At 39.7% G+C, this 27,345-nt stretch overlaps 1 protein-coding gene across 24 annotated transcripts in view; it reads right to left on the bottom strand.

Moving 5' to 3' along the window:
* The window catches only part of ESRRG (estrogen related receptor gamma), a 372,308-nt gene that overhangs the window by 310,458 nt on the left and 34,505 nt on the right, over positions 1-27,345 (bottom strand). For 8 of the 24 annotated variants that reach the window (XM_068185642.1, XM_068185654.1, XM_068185640.1 and 5 more), the window contains 2 exons: positions 19,499-19,558; positions 18,726-18,769 (listed from right to left, as the gene is read on the bottom strand). The exons of 13 other annotated variants lie outside the window; for them this stretch is intronic. Coding sequence is in view for 1 of the 11 variants with exons in the window: in XM_068185636.1 (XP_068041737.1) it covers positions 18,726-18,769 (44 nt within the window). In the remaining 10 variants the exon portion in view is untranslated. The remainder of the gene's footprint in view (positions 1-18,725; positions 18,770-19,498; positions 19,559-27,345) is intronic. 3 more of the 24 variants (XM_068185658.1, XM_068185660.1, XM_068185636.1) reach the window with 1 other exon arrangement.

Raw genomic sequence — 27,345 nt, 5'->3', positions numbered from 1 at the left:
ACTGTGCCAAAGCTTACCTGCCTTGAAAGACTGGCCTCTGAGGAGGCTCTTCTCAATATTACCAAAACAGTTCCCCAGAAACTATTGTTTTCTCAGCCCAACATCACTTGGTTCAGCATCCTTCCTTTGTTCAAACAGAATGGCCAGTTGTCCAAGTAACAGCCAAGGAGGTTTTGGGTTTTTTAAGAGAGGGGGCATATCTCACATAAAAGTAATCTCAGCACTTACATGAATTTTGAAGCTAGTAAGTACTATAAATTCTGTTTAAAGGGGTGGCAAGTTTGGTGAGACATTAATCCCCACTGCAAGACAGTTCTGTGGTCACACCCTACCAAAAACATTCCCTTCTTATTCTCAGCTGCCCAGGCCTGCTCTGCGGCAGCCCAGCCATGCTGCCTGGCACGTGCTTCCCTGGCAGAGAGGGATGGATCTGGGCACAGGGATGCAAGGTAAAGGAGAGGGATGATGCTGGTTGTGGATGTTAAATAAACAATTTTTTCTTACAACAAACCCTGGTGCCTGTTCTCCCCATGTCATGGCCCATGATGACTTAGTGTCTCCCAAGCATGACCAAGCGATTAGTGCAGCCGTGTCACTGCATCTCAACAGTAATGGGGGCTCTCTTTCCATTTGCCTTCTATTGAAATCTAAGCGCTCCATTGGCCTGTGTATTTTCAGCTTGATGAATTCATTATTCCCCATATTTTTTTTTTCCTCTTTTAGCTCCTTTCTCAGGCCAGAGCTTTCCCAAAAAGCCAGGTGACTGTTTCTGGCTTTTGCCTCTCTGTGAGGGTTTGTTTTCCTCTCTCATTCTAGGCAGATGTCAGAAAGTGTGGCATTGACTCATCTGTTTCAAACAGCATTTCTGTATACTTTTGGATCTATGTATATTAGACAGCAAACAATCACAACACTTGGCTTATTTATTTATTTATGTGGTAACATCCTTCAACTAATGATATCGGGGAAAATACAATTTCAAATTCAGAGGCAAGGAAACCATTCAATTCATATTCCCCAGCAAACAAATGATACCACATAAATAAAATACAAAACTATTCAACTATCATTAAAAATGTGACACTCATCCAAAGTAGGAAATTCAACAATGTGGTTGTTGCATTTTCTCTTTAAATATTTACATGGTATGGAGACAGGATTAGGTTACCCTAAGCTTGAGTTTTCTTGGACATGTTCTTTTTCCCTCCTCAAAGGTGTGCCTAGTTGAACAGAAGAGACTTTGGCTGTCTGGCACTTTTAAGCATCTGGAGGCTTTTTTAGAGCACAATAGGTCTGATACACTCAAGATAGTTACTGTTATAAATCCCATATAGAAATAAAGGCACATTATATATCAAACAAATCATAAATTGTGTTTAACAGGTTAAAGTTTTAGGAATGCCTCTGTGCTGTGGTCTAGTAGCCAGAGCAGCAAATAAACATCTGAGCCTGCAGTATAGTTCTACTTCTATGACAGGTGTTATCTTTCTGCCTCCATTTTCTTCATAAAACAAGGATAACCTTATTCTGTATTAAAATAAAGCTGTCATTATCTGTTTGAACTGTAGAAGAGCCTACAAAAGTCTCTTGGATGAGGTTCTTATTACACTAGATGCTGTACAAACACAGAACCACATGCCATTATAATGTGGGAGTGGCATGCTATTAATAATACATTAGGACTATTTGGAAAGATTAAGCAGAAGAGTTATTTTAAAATTCTTATCAATGTCCTCCATGTAAAATAGAATCAAATTTGAACGAATAGGCAAGGAAGCTATTTGCAGAATGCTGGAACATCCTTCTGGCTCTGTGAATACATAAATGCTATGCTGGTTACTCTACAGAGTTAAGGAGAAGTAACCAGCAATGACATGCTCTTCTACTGACTCTGCCACTTACTTCACCTCTAACCCTTTTCAACCCAATCATTTCACTGGGATTCAACTTATTTGTCACTCAAGTGGATACAGTATATCACGGGGACCTAATATGGTCTAATTAAGGAAGACCCAGCCTAGAGAGGTTTTAAATAGGTTTAAGGGCAGGAGTGATTATTGCACTTGATAGACTTGGGAAGTGGGGGAAATTATAATTTATTACTTATGTGCAATTTTGACATTATTGTTAACATATATTCCCCCAGAGCCTTGGATGGACATATTTTGGAAAAATCAAATCAATAAGTGATTTAATATCTGTCAAGTGCTTTGGGATCTTTATTTGAAATGCGAGTAACAAGAGCAATATCTTACTCTCAACTCCTTAGCATGCAAGCATGCCTTCTATTAATACTAGAACCCTTTGGAACCATTAGAGTTTATCAGCTAAATACATATTTTGGCACATTAACTAATTTTTGATTACCCAATTAGACTTTAACTGCTCCATCTATCATGTAAATTTTTCTTAATGTGTAGATTATGGACCCAATAGAACTTAATGGAGCTCCTTACAGTGTTCTGAGTCGATGCAGCTGGCACATGGACACTGAGGAAAGTATTTGCCTCCAAAGTGAGAATCACACACCTCTCTTCCCACTTTGCTAAGGGGTGTTACAGCCTAAGTCATCCCTGGGCATTGAGACCATGCAAGAGTCCCAAACAGGATCCAATTTATACCATTTTATATGCTGGCTCTCACATACCTCCACTTCTGCCATTTCATCTCAAAATCACATCTCCTTCAGTCAAATGAGTCTCAACGACACAAATCAAAACCCAGGGCCCTTTGATCTTTACCTGTGCCATGGTAAACTGTGACCATCACCAAAGGTTACAGAGGGGATGGCCATGGCTGTGGGAAGCTTCTGGTGACTTCTGCTCATCGTGGCTACATGTGGCATAGAAGGACATGCTGGGAACAGCACCTCTGTGGCATGTACTGTTGGGCACATTCTCTTCCCAAACCCCACTGTCTCTCAGAGGACAACCCTGGATTAGGACTTTTCCTCTCCCTCTTGCATGAGTGCTATGCTATTTATCCTGCTGTCTTCCCCAATTCATTGTCCCAGATCACTTCCCATTCCCCATGCTCTGGACTGTAGGATGAAATGAATTACACATTTCCTCATGAAAACATGGATACTTAAGAGCTGCTTGAAGGAAGAAGATTACTCAGATCATTGGGACAACAGCTCCACAACAGATAGTCAGAACAAAACAGTTGGCAGAGAGAAAAAAAAAACAAGTATTTAAGTAGCAAATCTGCATCCCCTAGTCCAGAGGCATAATGCATAGTGTGGGTTTAATGCTAACCATGCTTGGCAGAAGACTGACTACATAACCTTTGCTCAGGAGCAGAAAATAATTAAAAGTTAGAAATTAAAAGCAGAATTACAGGATACATTCTGCTCCAATACCTTTACACTTAGATCTGCTAAAAATCTCCAGCTACACATGTAACAACCAGGAGTCTTGCTGGGATGTCTCTGCTGAAAACTCACTGCCACTAGAAGCAAAGCAGACTAAAACTGATGAAAATAAAGGCTGCATTCATACACACAGGAACAAATATTTCCTTTGTTAAAGTAAACACTTATGAAGCTATCTAATGCACTGTTAACTGATTTAATTATTTTGTTAATCTCTCATTGCTCTCAGCCTATACAGTGAAGCACTTTCAGCTGTTCCCAGTTAGTTTCACTTTCTTTCTTTCTCTCTTCCTCACAGGCTGCAAGCACAACACTGGAATGCTGTTATATCACAAAAATAATTCAGTTACCATTCCTTTCCTATGAGAAGTTCCTTTTCAATTCTTCTGTGAGAAGCAGTTTTTTAAAAATCCTATTTGTTTCCTTACAATGCTCCTTTAACTAAGCATGATTGTGCCTCTTAAGGAAATAAGTTTTCCCTTTCTGCATATGGTTTCACCCTGACAGTGTTTTCATTATTCTCCTGAACAAAGTCCTTCCCTGATGTCTTAACTCAGAGCAGCCCTCATTGCTGATGGTGAGCATGCAGTCAGCCCATCCTGCTGCCACCAGCTCCTGTCATACCATCCCTCCTCTCTGTCTGCAATGGATTTTGGAAGAGACATACCTTGAAGGTAGTTTAATGTTACTTAAAAAACCCAAACAGACATACGTTGTAAGCGCTGCCTCGGAAAATATTAATATTGCTGCTAAATGCAGAGATTGGGTTAACTTGCTCCTGTATCCTGTATCCTGCCAGCCAGCCTCCTGACTACGACTCACAGAAGTGTACCTCTTTTCAGAACAGAGAGTATGCAATGCTTTGCTAAAGGAAAAGGGAGATTTACCCTCCACCGCAGCTCTCAAACAAGGTCCTTTCTCCTTGAGTACCAACTCTCGTTTCAAAGTGAAAGAGCTCAGAGTGCTCAACACGAAGGCAGCCGGTCCCAAAATCCTGGCACCAGGAGCTGCCAGCCAGCACGAGGCGCTCAGAGAGCCCTGCATGCATTGCCTCCCTGAGGAACAGGCCCTGAGCAGGCACATTTACATCACTGGCTACATCAGTCGTGGGAGAATGATGTGATTTTTGTGTAAACAATGCTTGTAAACAGTCATAACGACACAAACCACAGAACAGCTACCATTGCGAGAAGAAAATGAAACCTGCTTTAATTTATCTATGCATTTAGATGATTTCCTCTGCTGTGGTAACTTAAGAACTTACTGTTCATTCAGTCCTGCACTGCAAAAAAAAAAAAAAACAAAAAAACAAAAACTATGTTGAGATCTCACTTCTGTATTTTTGCTATAAATTTCACTTTTTTTCTCAGCCATTACTCTTACCTAATTTATTTTTCCATTTCATTTCTGGGAGCTGACCTTCCTGGAAGAAATTCTGGGTGCCTGAGCAGGTATATTCCTTTTACTCTAACTTGGCTGCATGAGGAAAAACAAATGGAGGTGTACGTTTTTAATCACACACGGGAACATTTAAACTGTGTTCCTTTTTTTTTTTTGCCATTTATTTGTGAACATTAAAGGCTGTGCTAAGATCCTCCCTGTTGTTCCTCCAGCTACACTCAGCTCAAAGTGCAACTGTAATATGTTTGACATACAGAGAGTGGTAGGAAACACTTTACAAGTTTGTCTGATGCTTTAAGATTTGATATTTGATACACAAATTATCACCCACTTCTCAGTTGTTCTAGGGGTCATAACTAAAGTTATTACCTTCTATGGTAATTATGCCAAATTTACAGCATTTCCCACTGAAGTAATTGGGGAAAAAAACCCAAAAAACCACAACTACCATTTCACTATTTAAGAGTGAGACATTTGGACTGTAAGCATTACAGTATCTAAGCTTTCAGCAGTAATTTAATTACTGAACTCAGAGCCCTGTGCAGTAAGCTTGAGAATCTGGCTGTTCCCCAACCCTGAAAATGTCTACACACAGTATGTTTTTCAGTTCTGACTTGAAAGTCCACATAATCTTAGAGCTGCATCTCTCCTCACAACCCCATTTATCCCTCTGCAAAAGACTGGACAATGTAACATGCAATGTGCCCCAAAACCTACCAGGGAGCCATAAACTACCTCTGCCTAAGTCTCTGAGCAGCAATACCCAGTGTCAGGCTACAGGGAGCACTCACCATCAGGGTCAGCATTTGTTCTCATGCAGAAAACAACCCAATGCTGCTTGTGTCCAGAGACATTCTCTTGTACCTCTTGTGACAACTTGTTTCATGCAAAATAAAACTCAGAAACAGTATCTTTCATCAGTCACTCTCCCTTCTCCCCAAGGCAGGGGGATGCTCCAAGTCAGCACAGTCTGTTCCTCAAGATCTGAGCACCCCTCTGTGAAATGCCAGATTCACACATAAATGCTGAGCATCGTCACTGGACTGACCTGTGAGGTCTTTACTACCTCTGGAGTCAGGGACTTGGTTTAGTATTTCTGGGTGGCCCATAATGACTTTTTAAGTCACCCTCTTAACTCTGGCATCTGCTGTACCCATTTAAAACAGGTTTATGGGTAAAACGCGTAGCATGTAATTATGAGTTAGACATTTTAACATCTCATTTACACAACTCCCACCCTACCACATATCAGGTATCACCTTTTATTTCCTGGATTCCCATACAAATTTCTCGAGTACTCCACACCCTCTTCCCTGTTTCATCAGGGTGCAGCACACAGCCATCAGGACACGAGGTGCTAACTACAGCACTGTGCACAACTGCAGTCTCCATGAGGAATGTCTTGCTTTAATAGAGAAATAAAATGATATAAGGTCATAAGCTAAGACTATCATAAAGTGCATTGCAGGTACCCTATACTTAAATACTCCCATGCTACCTCTTAAGTATAAGTGAGGCAATTTGCCTAATGCCTATAGAAGTGACACAATTAATTCCCCTCCTTTAAATAATCCTATTCTTTCCTCTCTAAAGTGCCTCTGTAGAAAGAATGTTTACTAAAATAAAACAAAATTTTCAAAAACTGTATTCTTAGCATTAGAAATAGCATAAGTCTAAAAAGAAATTTAGAAAGTCCTTTGTTCGCTGTTTTCAGAAAACCACTGGAGACCCCTTTCTCTCTGAAATGGAGACAAAACCCCGCAGCAGTACTATGAACACTGTAAACACACTTGTTGGACTGTATGCAAGTGGCCTCAGCCATAAAAAGCAACCTCAGCATCTTTCTATTCATGTTTCCTGTTAAATACCTGCAAAGGAACCAACAACCTCCAAATCAGACCTCCCAGTTAAGACTTGAACCTTTCTGTCCTGCTACTGCAGCATTTCCATGTTACTCATCAGCCTGGCATTTTGCACACTGTTGGGAGCAAGGTAGGCTAAGTGGGAAAGGGTCCATGAGGATCACCTGTACTTAAAAGGATGTTATGATTATTTTCAAAAATCTCAGTTTGAAGCATTTCCCACAGGGAAAGCATTTGGAAGTTGAATAGTATTGATTAATGCAATGTACTTTCCATAAGGTCAATGGCATGGACATTTTGTAGTACAGGTAGAGAGTTGGAAATTCAGTACTTATCCATCAGTCTTATGTTCAAAAAACAAGGAGAAAAAAAACACACAATTACCTGTACCTCTGTACTGAATTGTATAAAACCAGTCTAGCATACCAGAACTATCATCTTCTGCAGGAAGAATTTTTGGTAGAGCAAGCAAACTATTCTCATACTCAGACATTGCCTCTCCCTGTTTACTACAAATTCCAGACACTATAGAAATAAACCCAAAATTTGTTCTAGAAAAATATTAGAAAAACAACAAAAGTTATACTGTTATCTCAGAGTTGTATCACACTAGGAAAAAAAATTCTGAGTTATTTCACCTGTAAATTAACCATGGAGTCCCCCAGTCAACAAATACTGGATAGTAAATATATTACCTGAAATTTTACTCCGTCAAAAGGATGAGAAAAGGAAAATAAGAGTAGTTTAAGTATATATTGACACTTGCTACTAGACTTTAAATACATCTTACCGACTAGTTTATTATTAAGGAGTATACACTATGCCTGTCATGTGCAATCACTAGTTGAAAACAATCAGCAAAACAAGGATTTTATGGTATAAATTAACATTGGTTCCACTACTGTCAGGGGAAATTTTAGCCATCAGCTTTAGCTAGTGCAACGTCTGCCCTCAAATTTTAATAGAAATGAAGTTTCAGTAGTTTACCAGAAACATGTGGGTGCTGATTCTTTCCAAGGCTTTTTACTGGATAGAAGTTTCATTTCAGGTGAGCAATTCACCTGTTTTTCTTTTGATCCACTGGCAAGCAAACTGGGAACTAACCACCTTCTCACAACCATGACTCTTAAACAGATGGTTCAAGGCACAGAAAACTGGGCTAGGAGCGTTGTTAAGATGTCTTGATGCCTTTTGTCCCTGTGTGTGCCTTCAGGCAGGACCATTTATGCCTGTTTCTGAAAAATTTCCAACAGATGAAATTCACAACATTCCAAATTTTATGTGCTTTAAAAGGCCCTTACTAATACCTAATGTGAATTTTGTTTGGTCCTCTTGAACCAATTACATCCCACACCCTCCCATTTCTCACCAAGAATAAATTACTGACCTTTTCTCACAACCTTTTGTATTCTTACTGCCCTTTGCCATGTTTCCCTCATTGATCTCTTCTTCGGGAAGAGCTCCCCCAATATCTTCAGTATTTCCTGACAGGTCACATTTCCTCGATCTCTTATCACCCTCATTGCACCCTCATACCTCTGTGCTTAGAGGTATGGCTGCGCTCCTACCAGAGGCATGAGGAGCACAAGTCACTCCATACCACTCATGGGCTGCATTTTGAATTGCACCTTCACCACTTCTTATCAAGAAAAGTTCTGAATTCCAACATGAACATTTCTTTTGCCAGCTTCACAGTAACTCTTAAATTAACTAGAACCTTTAACATTGCAAACAGCACTAAATTAGAAGTCACGCCTAATTGGCTATATTCATTTAGCCTACACCCCAAAATGACAGAACATTTCAGGGTTACTCCTGGAAATACATAAACATAGGCATGCGTACACAGCCTAAGTACAATTAAGAGAGACTTAATCTAATCTATACTCAGAGGTGGATGTACAGAGGTAAATAATGTACAGATATAATATAAACACCCACACACTGAGTAGGTCTGTAACTGAGTGGTTTATCTAAGTGATTAAGAATACCACAACTTTTCTAGTGCCAAAAAGAGGAGAAAAAATTAGATAGCTAAATATAACCACAGTTAAAATCTGATCCCCCTCATTTATAGTTCTGAATCTAAATAAATGTACATGTGGAAGAGATCTTTAGCATGTCCACTGCCTGTTCTTCCTTCATGCTAACAGGTCCAACTCCTCTGAAGTAGTCAAATATATATGTAATGTAAATACATGTATATGTGTGTGTAAACATATTTAATGGAAATGGAAATAAAATAAGGCCCCTTGTTGGCTCTTGCAGGTAATTGCAATAACAGAAAAGCAAGAAAACTAATAAACTGTAGTTACTTACTATGTGATAAATATATAACTATACTGTAATTACAGTACCTGATTATTGATGTACTGTAAAATAAACTGTTATCAAGTTTTTTTACTGTTCCCTTCTATTTACAGTCATCTCTGATAAAGATTAAGCTTCCCAAAAAATGCATGATAAAGCTTCTTATCAGAGGTTTTAATGCCTCTAATAACTACTGTAATTCTGTGTGATTTAGTGCTTTGAATAATCCACCAGGATTTTTCTCTAGATCTTTAAAAGGATTGTAATGTGTACAGAGGTGTCGTAGTGATTAAATTTACAGGACACTTACCAAAACAGTGATAAGACAGGATGTTTAATTAACACATGTACACGTTGTTCAACTGTACTATCATGCAAAAATGGAAAGACCTAAATGAGACCCCTATTTTCCTTTCAAAATGTTAAAAAAAAAATTAAACAAAGGATTATCTTCACTGTACAATATAGGAGCAAATATTCTGAGGGCAACAGCAAAACCAGGCAGCACCTGAGAGTGGTACCAGTCTAGTGTCACATACTGGGTAGAGCCGAAGTCCTGGTAATTCTAGCTGGATGCCCCAGACAGAAAGGAAAAAGTAAGTCATGAATATGATAGGACATGGGAATTCACCAGCTGAGTTTGGAGATGTCATTCTTTGGCTGGTGGGTAGTTCAAGGACATTGCAGTACTCTTCAGCTATAATGCTTGAAAATATCAATGCTTTTAAGGCTCATTGACAAAAGTCATTGCAGAAAACCAGCTGAAGGTTACCTTATCAGATGTTTTTGAATTCCATGTCTCAGAAATGCACACAGACACTCTAGAAAAATCCCTTTTCCCTCCATCAGTAGATTTACCTAATGGCCAAGGCTATCCTTTATTTATATAACAGATAAGTAAATTTAACTTAAGCAAAGAAATGCCCCAGCAGACTAAACCCCAACAGAAAAGGGCAGCAGAGTCAACCATATAGTGAAAAGTGGAAGACAACCTTTATCTCTCTGAGGACTCTTTCCACTTTAACTTTTACTGACATTTTGTCCACTGTCATGCTAATAAAAAAAAAAAAAACCCAAACTGATAGAAATCTAAAGGTGGTATTATATACAATCAAAAGATGAAACAGAAAAGTCAAAAAGCTCATACAACCCATATTCCCACTAGGGAAATAATCTTTTTAATATTAGAATTGTTTGTACTTTGAAATTGAAATCCCGACATCTGCAAGTGCATGCAGCTGAAGTAAATTTCATTCCTGGATGGGCAAGTGCCAGGCAGTAACAGGGCATGAGAACAGACTTTGGCTCCATGAACAGAAACATAAACCTCTCCTTTGTAAAAATTATTCTTAATGATCTCAAAGGCCCCCTGGTTTAGTATGGAAGATGAGTGCTGCTTTCCTTTAGAATGAATCCCACGTATTTTGTATCACAGTCCTGGCACAGGGCTACAAAGATGAAATCATTCCTTGACCATCACTGTGGGCACGCCTGCTCTGATCTGCAGTGCAATGCAGGGGCACACAAATACTGGAAATGGTGTAACTGCCTCATTACTGTGCTCTGCACAGGCTTTTATACCCTGGTTCTCTCAGCAAGACTAATTATTCTAAAAGAAGCATCACACTACTGCAATTATCCTGCTCCCAAAACCTGAGTTACATCATTTAGGACACTGTGCTTCACTATTCTGGCACATGCATGCAGCTTCATTTTTTGCCGTAAAGATTTTTATTGGGGGAAAAAAGTTAAGAAGAACAAGCTTAGAGATCACAAACCACAGAAAACAGAACACTTAAATATGAAGACACTGAGGGTGCCAAAAATCACATGCTCCCGAGTCTGACTGTGTATTTGCCCGGCACACAGGACTGCTTACCTGCGTAACCCCTTTCTCTGGAGCAAGTGAAGGTGAAGGTGTGGGAACTTTTCTTTCTTTGTTGGCAGTATTAACTGACAGCATGGGAAGGGAGGCTATAGGAAGATTTTATTTTTCATCTCCATCATCAATAAATTACTAAGGTAGCTTTCAGGACTCTCAGAAGGTGCTTGAAACCTATGGCCCTTTGGCTGGTTACTCTCTGGATGGACCAGTATGCATGATGCCCTCTTGCATAAGGCTGCAGTTCTTCTGTAGAAGAGCTGACTTTTTAAATCAAATATACAAGTTTCTCCTGTAGCACAACCTCCTTCCCTTCCTCGGAAAGAATTTACAGTAGTAAACATTATTTAATGTCCCTACTGAGGGATTGGCAAGTAAGAAAAAATAGCATTTACCCAGTGACTCAAAAATTAGCAGCCAGCCTTAGTCATTTTCTCTCTCTCTCATTAATTAATCAGAAAATTTCCAAACGTTTCTAAATAAGCCTGTTCTTTCCTTCTCTGCCCAGCAAAACTACAAGCTTCATCTGGATGTGACAGTTAACCACATTTTTGTTATGTTTCAGCATTAGATGGAGAACAATTAGATTTGCAGCTCAGAAAGAGTGTGAGGGGGAGGAAAAAAAAAGACAGAAAGAGAGAAAGAGAAGAGTGAAAGGAGGAAAGAAAGAAAAGGTACTACCCTTTCAGCCAAATGACTCAGAGTAGTCATATTCACAGCACAGAAACCAAATTATTTGTGAAATCCTCAGAAACACTGATGATTCAGCCAGCTGCATGGAGGGTAGCCTTGTTCTCTGCTAAAACAACTTGGTTTAACTCCCCCTGAGTACTAAGCCATCCACCATCTTGAAGTGTATAATTTTAAAAGTCCAATATCTGTGAAAGCATGTCCAGCTTGCTTTCTCTTAATGAAACCTTCCTTTCCTTTTTGATCCTCTCCCTGGTCTTTGCCTTGCTCGAGACACAAGGCACAGAAGGCAACTGCATGTATTTCACCAGGAAATGTGGGCCATCTCCTTCATTATAACAGACACAAAAACATACTTGTTTTGATCTATCTATCTATGTGTATTTAAAGAATTACCAGCAGAACATAAAACAAAGTGGAGAGGACTATCTGAGATCTGGGTGTTCCAGATATTTTTTCTGAAGCTGCTATGGATTTCAGTAGGAGCACTGCACATTGAATGGCAAAGGGGAGCATCTCCCAGACCACAGCTAACACAGGGTAGGGCACAAAGGAAAAGATGTTCACCTATGGAAGGCATATGCAAGCTGAACTGCATATGTTAAATTAAAGACATCTGCACTTTGGCAGAATTTGGACAATGACTCACTTTAATTATGTAAAAATTTCAAATGGGGCAAACTCCACTGTAGTGACTCACATTAGTGCTACCACATGATCTTCTGATAACTACATCAGTATATAACTCATGTCTCTGCTGCAGAGTTTCTACAGAGAGAATGACATATTACCTGACTAGCATTAAAAGGACTCCATGTTCCCAGCAATGACTGGTACATTAAGTAATGCTTCAGAAAGTAGCATACAGTACACTGTAGCATATAGTACACCAAGCTTTTTTTCCCTTGACACAAAACTGCAGTTCCTCTAATGACAATAATTCACCATCATTCAAAAATCAATTTTCTGTTTGTGTTTTATTTCTTTAAATTTATAGAGTAGTGGGGAGAGATTCCAGAAGTAAAAGCTTACATCATTTCCTTTTCCTAAGAAGAATTATGGTGCTGCAGACCTCCTAGGCTTCCAATCAAAGCTGCTCCCACCCTGTCCTTATGAGAGTGGCAAACACACCCTCAACCCCCTCAAGCACAACCTTCTTTGTAGGTCTGACTGGTAAAAGTACCAGGACATTTCTTGCATTTTGATTCACAGATATTCTTGGACTTTCCCTGGCTACCTCCTGCACTTTCCATGTTGGATTGGTTTGCTTGGTTCTGGTGTGGACTATCAGAAGGAACTATTATGCACCTTACATCAGACTAACGGGACTGATGACCTTGAAAAGTCCTCTGTGAAGAAAAGCTATTGTGCATTATTTGCCTCAGATTTTTAAAAATAGCAAAACACTGTATTACTTACCTCAATGTTGTTAAGGAAAGGGGGGCTCTTTTGCCGACTTGTATCAGGTTCCTTTTCTGAGCTCTGAGAGTTGCTGTTTGTATCCTGGAGTACCACTGCATTACATTCTTATTAAACATCTGAAAAGGGGATGTACCCTACAAGGCTTTCAAGTCACTATTTTCAGGCTTACTGAACAAGCTAGCAGGACCCTTAAGTATCAAAGAGATATACGAAAGGCATTTTCACTACAAAAGGAATGTATTAATGTGACAAATAGAGCCTTTGTTAATGCCAGATGCTGACTATAGGTTTGAATGAGGAGTATGATGAATGGGATGATGAGGAGAAAGCAATCTTAATTGTGCAATTAGTTATGTTAAGTTTGGGCAATGTTTTGCATAACAATTATAGGCCACTGGTAGACTAGTGGTCCAAAATTATTACAGTCTTCTAAAGGAGTTCAAAAGCTAGGAAAGCCACTGCACCTTTTGAGAAACTCCTTTAGAAGGCTAATGAAAAATGTAAATTATGTCAAGCGTCCTTTATACGGCTTAAGTGTGCCACTGGGCTTGGATGGCAAGTGCAGTGTGCTTTCTCCAGCTGAGAGTGATAAGAAGTAGCAAGTGCAGAGGATGTCCCAAGGGAATGCCTTGAGCCACAGCATTGCTAAAAGGTAAAGGAGTGAAGTTCCTGTTCCTTCCTAGCATCTACCAAAAAGAAAAAAAAGCATCTTGATTATTCTACACCTTCTCATTCCACCTTTCACTTATTCTCTATTTCAAAGCACAATTAAACTTTTTTTTTTTCCAGGGGTTCACATAAATTTAAAATTGGAATGCAGATTAAAGCTCACTGCTACAACTGTTCCTGGGGGTAGAGGTAAACTGCCCAGAATGATAATAACATGGGTGTTGAGTGATGATCTGCTTATAATCAACACATTCAAGCACACAAGAGTTCATTTCATCCTTGATCTCACCCCAGGGATCCACGCCAGTCACAGCTGATGCTGAGAGGTATAAGACATACTGCCCCGTTGGCTCCATGATTATTCATGGGTTACCAGTGCTGGGGAGCAGGAGAGATGCCCTCACACGCCACTCAAAGGTGTTATACTGACACACATCATAGCTTCCCCAGGTTCTCCTCCCAGAGAACTATGAACATGCTATCCACCAAGCCAAAAAAACCCACTCACATTTCAATAGTAGGCTAATGAACATGAGGGGAAAGACTCAAGGTAAGACCTGTTCCTAAACCTTTATTTACAAAGGATACCTTTAAACCAGACTCTCCATTGCCTTTCAAACATGACACTAGAACAACCCTGGGAATGTTGTTTTTAAACAGCCTGCTCATCCCTTACTCAAATAAATAGTAAGTGTATAGTGCTGCTAAGTCAAGCTATTTAGCAAAGACATTTACTTCTGCACAGAAACTTAGTCTCTGTGGTGCAGGAGAGGACATCAGCATGCTGCGACCCAGCTCCCAGCCAAGGGGATGAAGAAGACATCAGGACCAAGAAACAGGGCAGAGACCATTTATGCTGCACCCCAGCAAAAGCATCCATCCAGTTTGTTGGTTTTAATGTTTGGACTGGAAGTGGAAATAGTTTTTTAAAGGCTATTCTAGCCAGTGAAAGAAGAAAAAGGGTATCACATGACTTTGCATTCTGGATATTGTTTGTAGAGAAGCCTTAAGTCACAGCTGGACTTCCACAAATTATTTATGATTGCAGAGTGATATTGAATATACAACTTGAGGGAAAATCACAGAGAGCAGGATTGTATGCACACAGAACTAAGCTTCATGTTCAGTCACATCTCTTCCAACTGACTGTGCAAGCATCTCTACCGTCAATATCCAAGGCTCAAACACCCCTTGGAAATTCATTAGCAAGCACAGCAACAGCAGTCCTGAAAATAGCATCTTTTCATTCAGTGCAATAAGACATGCCTCACTATATTATATGTTCAAAGAGGGAAGGGCAATACTTTTCTAAACCTAGCTTCTCATGAACCTGAATCCAATCACACATTCCCTTTATGACAGCCATCTCTCTTGGTGCTGCTCTACAAAATCTACATCATATCAGCACCACCTTAAAGGTCGGCTGTGCTATTTCAATAAATAGAGAAACCATGGTTTCCTTAAACCACTTGCATTCCTCTTGCTGCAGTCATTTTGCCTCTCTTCTATGGTCTTGCTTAGCCCACTTTCATATGAATGTCATATTTTGCATTTGCTGTGTGCTGTCATCTAGACTCCCGCTGTAAAACAGTTTGGTTTTCCCCCACTTGGTGCACCAGATTAGCATTCCTCCTCTCCCCCCTCCAGAACAGAATGTAATTAAAGATCATGGGAAAATAACACACACACTAGTCATAAAGTTAGAGAATTTCAGGTTTGGTTCTGCTTTCCAATTTTACATGCTCCACTTCACGTCTGTATATAAAGAGAAATATAAATGGCTTTGGTCACTGGATATCTATTAACTCCTTGTACATCAGATCCTGTAAGACAGAGATGACAGCAAGATCCACAGCAGCTTATGAGAAAGGGCCTGTGCCCCAGAGAATCACACCTAAGACACCCAAAAGGAAGTGCTTTGCCCCAGTGCTTCCCTCTTTGCTTACTGTGAAAGAGTTTTGAAACATAAGCCAGAACTGGCTCCCTGTTTAGAGTGTTCAGGAAAAGGTTTCATCATCTATGTTTACACCTGAGAAGCCTGCCAGGATGATCACTTTGATAGCCTTGAAGCCAGAGAACCCCTTGGGTCAGCAAAGGCCAGTGCTGGTGGCACAGTGGCACAGCTGGTTTAAAGCAGAGCTTGTTTCCTACATCCTCACCTCAGCAGAGGCACCTCCACCTCAGGTTTTTTGGTGCTAGAATGGAAACATCTAAGAGCTTACCGCCTTTGGCTGTAGGACTGAACGTCACCAGAAGAAAAATTAACTGCTTCTTAATAAAAAAAAAAAAAAAAAAAAGCTTAAACTGGTTTTATAGCAGAGACAAAAATACGATCAAATTGCCATTTATCACCACAAGAGTAAGGAAGAAGAAACTGTTGATCTTCAGTGTCTCCTGAGAGGTTCTGGAAAGGAAAAAAACCTACCAGGTGATCTTGTGCTGTGAAGGCAGGTGACAGTGAGGAAGCAACTCAGGATCTACATCCCAAGTCCTGCCACAGCTAAATCACATCATAATTTGTCTCCTTTTTCAAGACGAGAGAAGGTAACTGAGGTCACTGAGAAAGATGATGATTGCGCTGTGTCGTTTGACACAGTATCACACAGACAGAATTTATGACTTGCCCAACCTATACAGCACTGTCAGTGGTGGATTTCTAGGAAATAAACCCCAATATCATGGTGCTTACTATACCTCAAAATTCCTCCCTCTTCCTCAGATAGAGAAGAAAGTAGATGCTCACCTTTACTGTAATTATTTTTTATGAGAAGAAAGTAGATGTTCACCTTTACTGTAATTATTTTTTATGGCAATTCTCTTCCATTAGTTTGAGGATCATAATGGAATAAATAGAAAAATGAGCTCCAGGCTGAGTATTCTGCATTGTAATCTAAATTAAACTAGTATTACAAATTTGTTTACATATCTCAGTTGAGCTATGCAGTTTCAAAAGTTACTTGCTGAATGTAACATCTCTCCTGATGCTACATTACCCACTATATGCAGTAAAATATATTCTAATGTAATACAATAAAACTGAAAAACCAATAAATGTTCCTATTTATTGAGAAATTGGACAAAAAATAGCTTATTGTCAGTTTTTAAAGACTGAAAATCAATAGATGATGAAAGGTTGTATTTTTTGTTACCATTAGATTGTTGACTCTAGCAATAAGTGAGATATGGATTATAACTGGGGGAGTAAAGAACTGGTGAGATATACAATTTGTAGCTTCTAGGGTTTTGTAGAAACTTATTTCCCAGTATTTGTGCAGCAGTGGCCATCTTGGCACTGATGTTAATGGGCCCCAAGAGCACAGCTCCTCCATTTGGTTGACAAAGCCAGCTTTAAGTATCTTCCTGTCTTTACAAGCATTTCTAAATTAAGGGGATTCTTAATCAGACTTGCATTTGCTGAAGATCACAAGTAAAGGAGATCCAGCTTTCACAAATATTCATATCCTGCCAATCAAAAACACAAAACACAAAAGAATCCTCGAACAACACCATGAAACCCCAGTTATTAGTGTCACCTCCCAGCTGCCTCTGAGTCCCCCTGGGTGAGCTGCCAAGAGAGGCTCCGCAGGTGTGGCCCCACATAACAGCAACAACCACCCAACACCAGAGAGAAATCAAGTTAAATCAGATGTTCAGTTTGCAAAAACCTTTAGCTCTCATGCTCAAGTTCATGAGTCTGCCACCCTTCCTCACACATGTAAGGTTTTCCACATCTGGGCCCTGAGCACAGAGGCCCCACTCCAGCCTGCCATCTATACACGGCTCAACCTTACCCTAAGTATATGGGTAGAGAGAGGTCTGAAAAACACAGATTTTTAGCATCTGTTTTCCCAGAGGAATTTATTCACGGGAGTCAGTTTAAAACCTGAATTTCTGTATTCGTTCAACAAAAAACGCACAACTGTGCAGAGGCTGGGAAGGCATTCTTGTCTCACGGTGCAAACCCAGCAACATAGAATACTAAAAAAAATATGCAGTGATAAAAAACACTGAGCTAAACATAAGTGCTGCATCCAAGGTCCTTAAATAGTGATCCATGCCAACATTTTTCCAAGTGAACCAGTAGGTATGACCATTACATATAAACCCAAATATAGACGTTCTACCCCAACTATATTTCTAAACTCTGGAACAGAGTCTGAAAGGATGCCAGTTACAATAGGGAGTTAGTGCTGCTTTTAGAATTTATATTCTCTTTGTGTGTTTCATAATCATATTGCAGCTCAGATCTTGCAAGATGGGGGTAATGCAGAAAATGCCTATACTGCCTTCAGATACACAAATGTTCTGTGGAAAAGTGGGCAGTGACCACTAGGTCTGGATGTCATGGAGAACTAGTAAAGCCAGCTGACCTGCTTCTGCAGCACCCAATTTTACAAATTCAGAGAAGTGTGCAATTAAAAGTCTACAGAAAGAAAATTCCCCAAGACCTGGAAGGAGCTGACAGTGTGCAGAAATGGCCACCCTACTGCTGGTCCCAGTCCTGTATTTCCCTGACATAAAACATTTGTTTCAAACCAAGGCTAGCACAGAGAGAACTAATTTTCATATCATGGTTTCCTTCTGTTTTCCCAGGTAGGAAGCTATTTCTAAAAAGGGTCTGTTACCACGTCTGCATAATCACATACCAAAAAAAGATTAATGTTGCTCCTGTAAGCTTTTGCTTAAGTATACCATGGAAAATAACTTTGATGAAATAATTTGCCCAGAGCACTGCTTGTCTGGAAGATTTCTATAATTTAACCGCAGTTCTGTAAATAATTTGGTGATAGACAGGCCATCAGCATAATTTGGTGCTAGACCCATGCAATGTTAAGGAAATGGCCAGCAGGCCAAAATTAAATCAACTGGGACCTAGTATGTACAATGCACATTAAAAACCAGTCAAAATCTATTATTTTTTGGAATATGCTTATTCATTTTAAAGGAAGACACTGATTTTTGCATTAGGAATTAACACAAAGAAATGTCATGCTTCCTCCCTGCGAGGAAAAGATCACCCATACAGCATTAATCCTGCAGACCTCCATGAAGATGTACAATATTTTTGGACTGTAACATCCCAAACTACAGCATTTTGTACCACTTTTGGACTTACCAATAACTTTCACCAAAGTATCTTAGTTCTCCTGTGCTGATAACCTGTAAAACAGCAAAAGCCATTGCCCTGATTTTTACTCAAGCCGTAACCAGGTCTGCAAGATAAGAGGTACAAAATTGTATGCATGGTACATTGCACCTTTAATCATCTACCTACCTGAAATACTTAAGCAAGTAGTTAGACATCTAAATGGTCCAACTACAGGCTTAAAATAAATTAGTTTTGTAGTACATGACTGTGTCCACATAATTTGAAAACTGGCATTCACATCCCATCTCAAGCAAAGTATCATTTTAGCTACAAGCAGATCAGAAACCTCAAGTCAGTATTAGAGCCAAGAACAAGTCTAAGATTTAGTATTTCAGCTGAGGGGAGAACAAATGGCTGCAGGATGCTTCCCGCTGCACTGTTTCATTTCTGGACAAACATTTTGCCATCAGAAATGTCCACAATCAGCATTGCTTTCCTTTTTCCACATCATTATAATGTAAATGGAGATACATTCTAGAAACCCTCAATGATTTTACCAAATGAGAAGGGAATGGCAGGGAAAATAACATACTAAACAAACGCAACAAAGCCATCCCTCTCAGCTCTATGAAAAAAGGCCTCAAGAAGCAGACACATTTATACTTCTTTTTAACTGAAAATACAGAGAAGAAGGTGAAGTAGATGGGTTAAAAGCCAGCAAAAAGTAGTATAAAAAAGCCCACCAGGTATTGTTGCAAGAACCTCTAGATAAGCATCTTAAATCAGAGTAAATTACACACCTCATGCTGGTGACTCGGTCATGGGAAATTATGAAGCTACGTGATGTCTCATTTGTTGTGCTGAAAACAAATGTAAATAAATTACTGAGAGAATCTCATTTACATTTAGAAATTCATCCCGATGCATGACATGACTGCTGATGTTTTTTTAAATGACACATTGAGAAGGAGTGCCACTATTAAAAACAGATTGTAGCCACCTCGGTGAGAGCCTGTGCAAGTGCGTGTTTGTCTGTGCATGAGTGTGCAATGGCAGACATTCTAGAGGGATCTTTCAGCTCTTTGGAAAAAATGTTTTCTTTTACTGTTGCACAACCAAAATGGTGGTGCCAGAAGACAAAACCATTGATATGTATTCTTCTGTATATTTTCCCCTCTCCAGAGGGGGAAGCAGAAAGACACTGTTATGGATTGGCTGCTGCCACTACAACAGAAAGTGCAAATACTAAAATGGTGGCAACAGAAAATAGCGTGGCACATCCCTCCATCATCGAGTGTAATAAAAGTTCCCCTAAAATACACACACAAAAAGCCTTTCGCTAAGCTTTTATCTCCCCCCTCCACATCTCACATTTTAAGCTGTCACAGAAAAAATTGAGAAGGATATCCAGGAAGCCATAAGATGGAGAGCAAGTTGAACTGCTGTTAGTTAAGCAGCACACATTCAGGCAAATATCCAAATGCTTTAGGAGCTGTCATTCTCCATCCCGCGTGGGAAGGCTGCGAAGAGACGGACTTGCTCGTATCATGATTGCTCTTATTATTACAGCAGTGAAAACACTGCATACTAATGGATGTGTTTTCAAAAAAAAAAAAAGACTGTTAGATGGCTTTTTCGACTCTGTGCCTGGCTGTCTGGGCTTCAGTATCTGATATATCGTATCCCTTTCTTTGCTTCCAAAACAGAACTCTAAAAAAAGTTTGTAACATGAGGGCAAATAAAACATATTTCCAAATGGGGACATGACAGTGTTCTACAACCCCACATACGGCAGCATATTTACATAAGCCTGCATAGGTCAGAGAGTTTATTTGTTAAGGGACAAATAAGCAGGCCATGAAATAATTATTTTTCATTGTGCCCTGCCAAACCTACCCAGCCAAAGGCTAAATTGAGCTGCTATTGTGATTATTTGAACTGTGGAGCCAAAAGTCTTCACTGCAAAGCATCCCAGCTGTCCTAAATTTTATTCTGATGGCTAGTTTTCACACTAGCTTGAAACTTGCCAAAAATGCTCCACAAAACAGGCAGGCGGAAGGCTTGCTTTATCCAGACCCACATCAATTACTGATATAGAGCTGTTCTGAGAACTTGATTATTAACAAATCACTTCCCAAAATTGTTATGACAAGATTCACATATGCAAATGGCAAGCTGCTCATATGTACACAGCTAGCAAAAGAAATTAATACAAAGGTTCCCAGATTTATTTATGGTTATTTCCTATTCTGCTTTACTGCAAAATAGCCACTAAAATATTAAAAGAAAGGGGAGAGATCCAGCTGCAGCATCACAGCTTTGACATATGGTGACATGGGAACACCCAGGCCATAACTGCTCAACATGCTTCTGCCTTCACCCACTTTCCTGGGGAAAGTGATCTACCAGTGCCTTCTGGCACCAAAGGAAGCAAAACCACCATGGCAGCTCTCAAACTGCAGGTTTGGCTAACACACCAAGGACCAGGTAGGATTACCCTGAAAACAGCTCAGTTGACGGGCTTGGGAGGATATTTCATATTTTAAACGAGGTTGACAGTGGAGGAGGGGGAACAACAAATAGAATATTTTTTTAAACCTCATGCCTCAAAGCTTAAATTAATCCCTAATAATGAAAGATTAGGATGAGAACATGTAGAAAGAAGATTATCCCAAGTCTGTCCATTGTGAGGCTCTTACAACTGTACTTGAGGTGCCTGGGGTTGGTCATTGCTAGAGACAGAGCAGGAGGATCTTGGGAACAATTAATTTCGTGCTCTCTACATTTCGTCTTAAATAACTAAGACACAAACAAAAGACAAAGAGGCTAATTGTTTTGAAGGCAGCAGACTTATAAATAAATGAAATGCCCATCACTTGGTATCAGGCTCTACATACCAAAACCCTGACCAGAGAAGTGCACCTTGCTGCAGCTGCCCTCCTTTTCCTCCACACATCCTCCTCCTATTCTTCATCCTGTTTGTAATTTCACTGTAATATCCTCAGGGCAGCAACCACTCCACATTTACACATCAATTAGAACAACACCTCGCGCAATGGCATACCAGTCCTGATTGGACCTGGACTGCTCCTGGGAATGCTGCTGGGAACGGTACTATAAAAAGAGCTCATAAATGCATAGAGTTCAGCTCAGTAACACACACACACACCCCCCTACCTTTTAACACTGTTAACATCACCAGACTGTTAACTCTGTTTTCACAATAAAACTGCAGATAGTTTAATCCAGTTCTAAGCTCCAAGATAGTTGCAGGATGTGTAGCACACATGCAGCAGACCTCCTCCATCAGGACACTCTGTGAAGTCAGGCCTTTGCAATGGACCCCTGCACTTATTGCTCAGTACAACAATAGAAATTCTACGAGATCATGTTATAGAGGTCAAGGCTTTAGGTTGAATCCTGCTAGGATTTGCATGGAAGCTGATCCAATGATGAGCTGGGGACATTCAGGATGGGCAATCAATGGAAGCCACAACCAGTGTCAGCCACATCACCCCTGTGCAACCATTACAGAACTAACCTGATTAGCCCAAAGTCCCTTCTGATTTCCTTCCTTCCTTGGGAGAGGCGTTTGACCTTTGAGCTAATGTTTTAATAGATTCTGGAATTTCAAATTTTGTACATAATAAACTAGTTATTTTCAGGTACTTCAGATATAAATAACTCCAATACAAAATTTTAACTTGCTCTGGTACTTAGTCATGCTATTTTTAACTGAAAATATAACAAATAGATTTGAAAATCTTTAGCAACATATTTCCATTTTTCCATCAATTCTGACACATCAATTATTTTGTTGGACTTTTTCCTGAAGGACTGTGAATGTCCAGTATGCCTCACAAAGAGCAAAAGAGAAAGGAAAGGAGTGGGTACAGGTAAGATGGCAAATCAATAAGTAACTTGAGTGCATGTATAAATTCAGGCACCTGAGCTCCCTTTAAAGTCACGTTCCATCTTGCAGTCACTCTTTCCAATAGTTAATATATAGAAAAAAGTGGAAAAAATAGCCAAAAGGTAAAACATATTAAAAAATCTTACTTAGAACAGAAACTTTGTCAGGCCTCCATTCTGCATGCACCAGAAATTGACCTTAAAAATTTATCATACAGATTGCAGCTGTTAGCAACTGCATTCATCTCTTTCAAAATTTTTTTTTTTTTTAATTACAAATTATTTTTTCTGCCAAATGACAGATCTCTCTTTTATTTGCCTAAAAACTCTACACAATCAAATTGCATGTAAAATCCAAGATCATAATTCCTTTTTGTCTGGTTCCTGATGGGATGGCAGCATTACAGGGCCCTTTATGTGCTTTCCTATGTACCTTTGCACTCAATGCAAGTTTTGTCCATGGCGTAAGTGTGGAGATTTTCTTTCTCACAGAGATGTGACCTCCACTGCTGGACATTCTCAGCCTGAGCACTTCAGCTTTTCCATGAACAACCTGCAACTTGTGACTTGACTCTTGTCCTTTTTGCCTGGGGTGCCCATGGCTCCAACCAAAGCAAACTCTGTCCAGTGTCACACTTCCACTCTGGAGCAAAGATCCCTCAGGAATGATCTTTTTACTTCTACAAAGACAGTAAGAGACCGAGGTCTACATGGAAGAGGCTACTGACAACGCCGCACACACTCAGTCATAGCCACATATGTGACAAAGTCTAATTAAATCCTATTAGGGAATAATACAAATGACAGAGCTTAAAGAATACAGTTAGCTCCTAATTAGACAGCCCATAAATCTGCTCAGAACCTTCAGAACTTACCACCAGAACAACAATCTCAAGACCTTTCACTGAGTTTCATTTTAACAGACCTGTTGTTCACTGAACCAACAACTCTGTTGCTTACAGACAAGATATTTCATCAACTTAAATACTATTAAAAGATGATCATGCAGTGAGCTTTCCTGAAATTGTGTAACATTTGCATGGTATAACACATACTCTTACTTGTTCACTGCAGTCTGATTCAAAGTGCTATAAATATGTTTGCCCTTTCTGCTAAGCCCGCCTAAGGGATTAGCAACCCCCCAAAAGTTCAGTTGAATATTAACTGCATTAACTTTGCAGACTGTAACATACTGTTACACTCAAACAGCCTACGGTGTGATATGGATGACTTGCTTAATAAAAAATGTTTTCTTGCAAAGCCCGATTGCTAGAAAAAAGAATTTGCTCTGTCAAAGGGGGTGACCTCTTCCATTTAACTTCATAAAGAAAACAAACAAAAGAGAGAACTTTACAGGGATGTCCAGAGAAATGTTTATCATTTTGTCTGTCAAACAGACAAAGAGATGGACTTCCCTCGGCAACACAGCACATGCTCCACTCTACGTTAGAAATTAAGTCACTTCACCATGAAAAAAACCTATGAAATACAGCAGCAAAAGTGTCATCTACTGTAGTAATGTGAACTCAAAAACTGTAAAAGAAGTATGTTTGCTTACTTATTTTGCTAAGTAAGAAGTGCTTTGAATGCTAACTCCCATAAAAAACTCATGCGCTGGAAGACTCTTCAGCAAAAAGTTATATAGCAGTGAAGACAAGTAAAAAGAAGAGGAAATATTTAAAAATTGAAAGAGGGAGAGTTGATAGGAGTGTGAAAGGAAGCTGACTTGATAGCTAGTGACAAAAGTCAAGGAAGAGCAGATTCTTGAACCTCCCAAGCAAAAAGCTCCCAGGCAGAGGCGGGTGTTGACTGGCAGTATCTGATCAAAAGATGAAGAAAGGGAAAGAGAAAGAAGAAAATGAGAAAGGCTTCTCAGGAGAAGTTTCTTAAGGTTACAAGGCAAAAAGTATTCAATAGATTGCTAAAATACTTCTAAAGATTAAAAAACCCTCCTTCATTACAACTGCAGTAATAAAAAAATCTATTTTTTTAAATAAAAAAAGAATCTATTATGGCATGAAAACAGAAATTGCATAATATGGGGGTTTTTCTTTTATAAAAATATACACAACACAAATGTTCTCTATGCTGCTGTGGGAATACGTAAAAATACTCAAAAAACCTTGATCCTGAATGTTGCAATGAAACCTTTCTCTTTTGGTCTTCAAGATCATGTCTGTATCAATTTGTAAAAACACACTCTCCCATACAAGGGACTTGGGTGTAACATAAAATAAATCCAAACTTTGAGAATTAGAAACCATATTTCTTCATAATGTTGGACGTTTACTTGCTTCTGCCATTCAAAATCACTATTATATTGTCTAGAAACTGAGACCAACAATAGATGTAGGTAATTACACAAGAACTTAAACTGCAGAGAGCTTCAGACCACAGCATTAAACTGGAATTAAAGCTTTACAGGAAAAGAGAAATGTTTCACTCCATGCAATCACCTCCCTCCCTCAAAAACACACTGCACACCTGCTACCCACCAGCCAGATGGGTCTGAATTCTCCTGAATCAGATCTTGGATTTTTAAGCTCAGCTCGAGTTCAACTGGATTTCAAGACATGAAAATATATTATCATTTCACATTCAAAAAATTACACCGGTGTCCAGGAACTCCTAGTTTCAGTGCCGCCTGCACAATTAGATATGTATTGAAGTGGGATTATTATCTCGAATGTCCTAATAGAAATAAGTAAAATCCAGCTTTGCATCAACACTTAATTTAATTACACATGCTCACTTAATACATAAAAACAGAAAAAATCTGATTTTAAATCATCAGCGTGTTAAGTGAGATTGGGAATTCAGCTAATTTGCAGTGACCAGTAGTGTTTTGTTAAAAGTCCACAAAAGCAATTTAGCAGCCCAAACTCACTTAAATATTGTAGCAACTGGCTCTTAATGCACAGGTATCATAAAATATTAACACAAGTTAAGAAAACACTAGGAAGCATTATATTCCTAGAGAATTTGCTAAGCTTGCATAATGTAACGTTTGTTGTCAATAAAGTTTCTTCAGTTAAGAGATCTCTAGCCTTTTCTCCAGAAGAAAATCTCTTTTTTGCCTCCTCTATTCCAGCAGCACAGCTCCACCAAGTCCCTGCTGCCTGCACTTCAATGGAGTGCCGGCAACTGGCAAAGTCACATTTTAACTGGGATTGGTCTTTCCCCACCTTTTCCTTCAGTCCTGAAACCATTTGAGACATGCAGGAGGTTAACAAGTCACCGGTCACCAGCGAGCCAGTCTCCAGTCTCTGCAGGGGCCGCAGGCATCTGGAAGCTGCTGCCGGTGGTGTTCCGCCAGAGCTGCGCCTGGCAGGTGCCAAGGCGCAGGAATGCAAGTCCTGCCCGCCTGGCCAGCCTTGGACTGACCTTTAGTCGTAACAAGGAACAGGAGTTTTGTTAGCGAACACCGAGTTCTGGTCTACACATTTTTTAAATTGATTCTTTTATTGATGTAAAGTGCCCAGGTGCCCTCAGAACAGTCACTAATATAGATTTCGAAAATAAAATTAATTAAGGGCCAGTCTGGACCACCTTTACTGTCACCATGTAGTACCCTTTTCTACAAGTAACAATGCTATCAACCAGCAAGCAGGAGCAGAGTGTTTGAGGAGTATTTCATTACATCCCAAAACACCTGACCATGGAGGTCAAGATCACTGTCACCTATCTATGCATACACACACACACACACACACACACACACACATACATTCCCTCTCCTCTCCTACCTTCCAAAAGGGGAACTGAAGCACAGAAAACTCAACTGGCCAAAGGCAGTGTCAGAGCTGTGCTGCTTTGTGCTCCATCCATCCAGAGCACGGCACAGGGAGCATGGCACAGGCAGAGCCTGAGCAGGAGCAGAGCAGCCTGGCACGCAGGCTAATCTGAATTACACTCATCCAGCCCTCGAAATGGTTCCTCATTAGCTGCGGGTTAATGGAGTCCCAATGAGTAGTGTTATTTTCATCCCCTGCCTACTGAATACAAAATTCATTTGCAAATATCCTGTAAAATACTGCAAAGCAAGCCAAAGAGATATGACAACATAAGAGGCATACTATTTATGGAATGCACTTACCGTCATTTAGAAAAGGAAGCTGACATGAGCAACAACCTAAATTTAGCAACACATTTCGTTTTTATTCACTAGTCACAATGACAACATTTCAGAAGGCTACCGCACACCTTGTGCGCCGAAAGGTTCCACTGAAATCAAGACAGACTTTGATCTGAAAGGAATTCGGGATCAGCTCCTTAATGAATACAACACTGAGTTAAATTAAGGCAATCACCATCTTGACTTTCTATTCCAAGTAGATATAAAATTACATTGATTGCAGGAAATGGTGGCATTCAAACAATATTGCAATGGCCAAAGCCTGAAAGCTAAATTCATTGTCAAGCTAAACTAGGCTTTCAGAGGGCACCATTTGATTTGAAGCAAAAAAGCATCTGCAAACCACATATTTTCAATTAATAGTGTAAAAGGCACAGAGTAAGAAAGGAAAAAAACAGGTCAATATGCCACACGCCACTCAAAGAAGCAGAGTCCCTGCATGAAGATACTGTGCATATACATACACATGTATGTATATGTATATGTGTGTGTGTGTGTGTGTGTGTGTGTGTGAGTGCATGTATGTGTTTTGGGCTTTTTTAGGTTTTTTTTTTAAGGCAGCCTGTACCACAAAGTCCAAATTTGAGATCCAGAAAGGCA

The sequence above is a fragment of the Anomalospiza imberbis genome, chromosome 3 (assembly GCF_031753505.1).
Source record: "Anomalospiza imberbis isolate Cuckoo-Finch-1a 21T00152 chromosome 3, ASM3175350v1, whole genome shotgun sequence".
Lineage (NCBI taxonomy): Eukaryota > Metazoa > Chordata > Aves > Passeriformes > Viduidae > Anomalospiza > Anomalospiza imberbis.
This window is presented reverse-complemented; position numbering and strand designations above follow the sequence as displayed.